General features: G+C 36.6%; 1 protein-coding gene across 1 annotated transcript; it reads left to right on the plus strand.

The window, feature by feature from the left end:
- The first annotated feature begins 2,926 nt into the window (after window positions 1-2,926).
- Window positions 2,927-3,961, plus strand: LOC122801310 (P2Y purinoceptor 14-like). Its single transcript, XM_044070854.1, has one exon. It carries the CDS (start codon window positions 2,927-2,929, stop codon window positions 3,959-3,961), a length of 1,035 nt encoding a protein of 344 aa, XP_043926789.1.
- The last annotated feature ends 3,199 nt before the right edge of the window (window positions 3,962-7,160 follow it).

Raw genomic sequence — 7,160 nt, forward strand, 5'->3', positions numbered from 1 at the left:
TTTTTGAGCTTAGAAATAAGGCAAAAAAACAAATTAAGATTAACAAACAAAATCACTACATTTAGAAATACCCACAGGGTAGAAAACTGATAAAAACAAAAAAGAACCACATCCAAAGCACTAGGCAGAGAATGTATTCCAAAATGTCACTGAATTCATACGTAAGTGAAGTTGTATGAATTCAGTGACATTTTGGAATAAATTCTCTGCCTAGTGCTTTGGACATGGTTCTTTTTTGTTTTTAAAATCACTACATTTCCCTACAATGGAAACACAGTACCACCCCACAAAAATTCAGGGCAGCAGTAAACAACATCCTCCAGCCTTGAAAAAACATTACAACCCCACCCAATATAGAAGGTACAAACTCAGACACAGCCTCCAATTTCAACAACTATTTTACCTCCTCTATACTTAAACTCATAAACAATACAAGTCCCATCAACCTCCCACAATCTCCTAAGGCCCAAAAAAACACTACCCCCTTCTCACTTAAGCCAGTATCAGTAGCATCCATCCAAAAACTCCTACCTAATCTCAAACCAGCCACTCTCGTTGCCAACAATCTTCCAGCCAAGTACCTTCAACTTGCATCCAGGGCCATAGCTTACCCACTTCATTACTAATAAATAGATTGATTAATGAATGCACCATTCTATCCTTGTGGAAAACCTCATTCATCAATCCCCTTCACAAGGGTGGCCCCTCTACTTACCTTTCTAACTACCGATCCATTGCAATCCTGTCACCCCTATCAATGATTCTAGAAAGCTGCATTCATCACCAACTCCTCACCCACCTTCTCTTCAACAACCTGCTATCCAGAACTCAACATGGCTTTTTCCCATCCCATAGCACCACCACTGCCCTAATTAACTTTACCAGCACTATAAACTCATAAAGGAACCAAGGCAAATTAGTCTATGCTACCTTTCTAGACTTATCCAAAGCATTCAATACGGTTTCTTACAATAAACTCTTAGCCTGTCTTTCTGAACTCAGCATCAAAAGCCCCGCCCTGCTCTGGTACAGTAGTTACCTAAACAATCACCATCAGTCTGTCAAATGTCTTAACTCCCTATCCCCCACTCCCTGTCACACTAGGTGTACCGCAAGATTCAATTCTTGGCCCCCTACTTTTTAACATCTTTATAAACCAACTTCACTAAGCAACCACTAAAGCTGAAATAGTCCAATATGCCAATGACACAACCCTAATCTACTCTGCATCTGATATTGAACTTCTCCAACAAAAAAAATAAAAATCCTTCACTGAGATAGCAAATTGGCTAAATAAATCACAAATTATAGTAATCCCAAAGAAAACACAACTTATGCTGTTCCACCCAACAAAGACTAATGACCTCACCATCAACATATTCTCATCCAACAAGACTCTCATTAGCCCAAGTCCCAGTGGCCAAATTACTAGGACTTACAACTGACCAACAATTAAAATACAACAGACATATATCCCTATCTCCAAAGTCCACAAAAAGCAAGGGACCCTCTGCAACTGCAAAAGGTACCTAACTTCTGCGTCTAGAATTGCTATAGCCAGAACCCAAATCTTATCAACATTAGTTTATACATCCCCAGTACTAACAAACCTAAATAAAACTGACCTTAACAAACTTTCCACATGCTACAGCAACATCACCAGGTTCACAACCAATGCCAAATCATGCTCCCACCTCTGCCAATCATTGCATATATTACACTGCCTAAAATTTCTCAATTTATAACAATACTACCAACTCAACCTAGTACACCAAATACTATACTATCCTGAGAAACCCCTTGACTTGACTGGCCTTCTAAACTTCTACAATTCAAATAGACAACTATGATCCAGTAACAAAGCTCTAATCGAAAATATCCCATGTAAAAACATGGCACACCCTGCCTCCTGACCTCAGATTACAAAAGTGTACCTCCACTTTCAAAAACCTCCTTAAATCATACACTTACATCAACCATTTATATAACTGCAATGGACCTCTCTGAAGCCTCACCCTACTGTAGGTTTTTATTTCCTTATGTCTGGTGAATACTAATATTGTGCTCTACTGATTCTCATTGTATGTTGTTTGTCTTTTTGGCTTTTCCCAATTAGGGGACGCCACAGTGGAACTCCAGTCTGCTAATGACTGGCAGTCGATTTTTATGGTGCTGAGTTGCCAGCCCGACACCCAACCTTCAGCGAAGGCACGTCCATTCACACATGTCTTTTGGAGGCCACTCGACCGTGGGAAGAATATGCAGACTCCACACAGAAGGCACTCCAGCCGAGAATCAAATAGGAGAACCTCTTGCTGTGAGGTAACAATGCAACCGCTGTACCACCACAGAATTACTAATTCTCATTGTATATATTGTAAAAATTGTACATATCTTCTTACTGTGAAAATGCGTTGCACAAATATTGTACCTATGCTTACTTGATGAAAGTGCTATACTCACATATTTGTACTTAAACTTTGTACTTCTAAATTGTTAAACTTTTCCATAGCATGTTTCTAACTGTTATCTTTTACACTTTGTAACCTAAAATTGTTGCCATGAATTACTCTTTATTCTGTAACTGTATGGAGCTTTTCTCTCCAAGACTCCGCTCAAAACAGACACTAGCTGTCCAGTTGAACTATCTTGGTAAACAAATGTTAAATAAATATTACAATTAAAACACCATATTTTATGTTATATTACATTACAGTTTAGATACACAATTTGTTTTGTCAACAAATTGATGAAAGGGACAGCTACGATTTCTAGAGAATTAAAGGGAAGGGTGATTTACAAAACAATACATAGAATAAATTATATATATTTCTTTGGAAATAATTTTTCTATAAATGAATTAAGTACAGCACATTGACATGAAAGGGTGCTTAAAGTACTGATACTGTTTTCTATTTAAACAGAAATGGGAGCAGACTATGTCACCTCCTCAATGAACTTAACTGCAGAATGCCTGCCAGATGGCCACTTTTTCGTTACCAGATTCTTACCGCTGTCTTACTTGTTCTTGTTCATTGCATCGTTTATTCTGAACTGCATGGCAGGATGGGTATTCTTCCATCTAACAAGCAAAAAGCCTATGGTTGTTTTTCTCAAGAACATTATTGTTGCAGACCTAGTAATGACAATGACTTTTCCTTTTACAATATTGTCCCACACACAGGTAAAGCAATACATACATGCAGTTGTCTGCCAGTTTTCAGCTGTTATTTTCTATGTAACTATGTACATCAACATCATACTTTTGGGTCTAATAAGTCTCAACAGATATGTTAAAATAGTAAGGGACTATAATCACAGTTTACTTAATAATGCAAAATTTGTCAGAATAGCTTCTGTTCTTGTCTGGATAATTATGTTTCTAACAGCACTACCAAACATGTTTTTGAACAGGACTGACATGTTACCAATAAGCCGAAAAAGCTGCATGAAGTTAAAGACTGAACTAGGTATTAAATGGCACAATTTTTCTATATTCTTTTCTATATCAATATTCTTTGCAACTTTCCTTGTGATGAGTTTTTGTTATGTTTATATATTAAGAACAATCTATTACTCTCGCGCAAATACTGGGAGAAAGCTTTCACTTGGAAAACAAAAATCAAGGCGCAATGTTTTTTGCATTCTTGGTGTGTTCTTTGTTTGTTTTGTACCATATAACATTTATAGAGTTCTATATCCAGGAAGCAAAACTGAGACAATAAGTTGCACAACGCAAAACACTTTGTTTTTCATAAAGGAAGGTCTTGTATTGCTATCAGCAGTGAACACCTGCCTGGATCCTATACTTTATTTTTTACTCTGCAAGTCCTTCACTCGATCTGTAGAGAAAAGCTACAAGACATTTTGTGGAAAAAACAAATCAGATAATGCACAAAGTATGAATGACAGTAAAATAAAGACAGATGCAGAAGTTCTGACCACTGAATCTCATCAGTGATTTTCATGGTATAACTATTTCACTTACTGGCATCATTCTCAATCAGCTGTTTTATATCAGTGATATTTGTTCATTGTTTAAATTTAAGCTATTACAGAGAAAGTTGTACTATAAATGTTTCAATTTACTTACAGTTGCATTGAATGTATAAACAAAAGAAAAATATGAGCGAATTCACGGAGTAAATACATGCATAATTGCAGATTAAAGCCTAAATTAAAAATAATAATAATAATAATAATAAATTACTAGAACGCTTAAACATGACTTGACAAAGAAATAGCAGGACTCATTGATTCTCAGAGGACAGAACAACATCATCAGTAAGTGTTGAACAAGGGGAAAAGTGAAACCAGCCAAGTTGCGAGTGCAGTAACTGAACTGAGTGATGAACAAGGAGAAAAAGTGAAACCAACCAAGTAGAAATTAGAGTGCTATAAGTGAACTGAGAATTCAACAATTCTTCTTCTTCTTCTTTTGGCTTTTCCCAGTTAGGGGTTACAACAGTGAATCTCCTGTGTGCTCGGGATTGGCAGTGGAGCTTTACAGTGTCGAGTTGCCAACCTGGCACCCAACCTTTCACAGAAGGCACACGCATGCATGCACTCACGCCTAGGACCAATTTAGAGTGTCCTATCCACCTACAGCATGTCTATGGCATGTGGGAGGAAACATGAGCACCTGGAGGAAACCCACGCGACCACAGGGAGGACATGCAAACTCCGCACAGAAAGCACCCCAGCTGAGGATCGAACAGGAGAGCTTCTTGAAAACCACTGCACCACCATGGCCGCCCACAAATGAGAATTCAACAATAAATTTTAGAAAAAGAATTAAAGGGATGAAAATGAGTGGAAGTGAAAGACAATTCAATCCCTTGAAAATGTGTTTTTTTTATGGTATAAGCTACTCTACAGGAAAATAAAATATCGATAACAAATATATTTTATAAAGTCAGCACAGCTTTTAAATCAGGAATGTATCTGCAGTTGCACAGGAGGCAGTTCTGAAGTGTTCTACTTAATTTCTTATCACTTGATTTTCTTTAAGGAATGGGAAAATGACAAAAAACACTGTTTTTTACACAGTTCCAACAGTGCTGGTTTATTTTGCTAAATGAAGAAACAATCGCTCCAGCAATAATGACAAAGGCAAAATCCAGTTTATTAGCATATTTAATATTTCCTCTAAAGAAAATATTTAATAATCTTTCACTTTGAAATTGTATGCTATATTGTTCCTAGTTATTAAATCTGACATAGTCTACTAATTATGTATAACCACAGATTGATTGTGTTTTACTTTTACAGTTTAAACTATGCCTTATCTTTAATATGGTTGTTGCCAGTGCTTACCCACTCAAGTGATATTGATATTTGTGCACAATTGAGCTTGTGTGTTTCCAGATGACCACATACACAAAGTTTGTCGCTAATGCACTCTTACACGTGATATCAAATATACCATGTTGTTTTCTAATAGTCTGCATGGGTGTCATTTATTTTGCCCCCCCCCAAAAAAAAAAATATTCAAACTCAGTTCATTTAAGCTATCTGATTTAAAATTATGTTTCCAATTTCATCTGCAGTATAACAGAGAAAGCCAAATACTTCTTTTTTTCCACATTGTTATTGTTCTTTGAAGTAAGGTAGCAGGGAGTGTTAATATCACATAGAAACAGATGGATGTTTTTCAAGATGGAGTACATCTTTTTGATTGACATATTATCAAGAGATTGTGCCCCAACCTTAGATGTGACAGTCTTGTCCAATCCTGATTTGTTAAGCTCTGTCATAGATAAAGGGGAACAACCATATAGGGATCTACTTTAGAATCTCAAAGTTTTGCAAAACTTCAAACTTCAAATGGCAGAGACCATAAGATTGAAGTTTTAGAACTTTGAAAATCTAATAAAAAAAAACATTTTGTTATGTATTTGTAGGAGGGCAAGCTCCCCCTGCACCTCCCACATGTCTGTGCCCCCATACCTCCTGCTAAATACATATACTAACTCCAAGATTACACTACAGTGAGGAAAAATGTTAATTTCCCATTCCATGCTGTACAGTAATCCCCATTCAAAGCATTTGAAGTTTCAAAACTTTGATCTTATGGTCTTGGCTATTTGAAACTTCGAGGTTCTGAAGGGGATCCCCATATAGACATTCAGTTATCAATAAAGGGATTAAACTATTCTCCCTTCTTCACGGCAGTATAATATCAAATACATCTAGCAGTGGCTGTGTAGGGTGTAATCCTCCATGCTGGTGTGTGTGTATTGCGAGGTGGGATGCCTTGCTCACCTGCCAAATTCTTATTGTTTGAATTTTGCTCTAGATGTTGATTAATGGGAAAAAATCAACATATGGCACCTTGTTTTATTTCCTAATCTGTATGTTGCTGCATCCAAAAATCTAGACTCAATAACCAGGTGATCTATAAATATCATTTCACTATTTTGGACCACATCTGCTCTTTTTCTTTAAATAAGTAAATTATTTTATTTGCAAGGTTAATAGGAAGTATAATATAGGCTACTTTTACTCCAGAAAGTATACATATGAGTTTAATTAAGACTTTTATATCCCCAGTCTTAAACTTCCTGTATCTTTGACTTAAAAAAATATTATTGTCCTTTATAAAAGAGAGAAACTGTCTGATGCTGTGACAGTCTTTCTGGGTGGGGAACATAAGTATCTCCATGATTACAGACCTGTTAGTCTTGCTGGCATACTGAGGAAGAGCTTTGAACACCAACTTACAAACGTACTCTCCATGCAGTTTCCTAATGTGGAATTCTTCCATATTAAAAGGGTCTATATTATATAAGCGAATGTACTGAATTGCAAACACTATATAATCGACCCACAATCCCTGAAAACCCAAAATGTCGAACACACGGATCAGTGATTTTTTCCCAGGGAAAAAAATCGCTGATCCATTAAAAAAAAAAAAATCAAAACACTTAACTATACCAACTCTGAAATCACACCACAGTGGAGGAAATAGCAAAGTCCAGAAAATGGCCCAGTGATTTTTTTTCCCTAAGGAAAAAAAAAATCATTGTTCCGTGCTTTCGGTATTTTGCCATTTTGTGTAATGACGTTCGACTAAACAACATGGCTACTCATGGAAAGGCTACTCATACTTCTACCACCCCTAACTTTAGCTTACCTGCTAACCTCCTATGAACACACAA

The sequence above is a fragment of the Protopterus annectens genome, chromosome 4.part1, assembly GCF_019279795.1.
Source record: "Protopterus annectens isolate FY-2018-M chromosome 4.part1, PAN1.0, whole genome shotgun sequence".
Classification (NCBI taxonomy): domain Eukaryota; kingdom Metazoa; phylum Chordata; order Ceratodontiformes; family Protopteridae; genus Protopterus; species Protopterus annectens.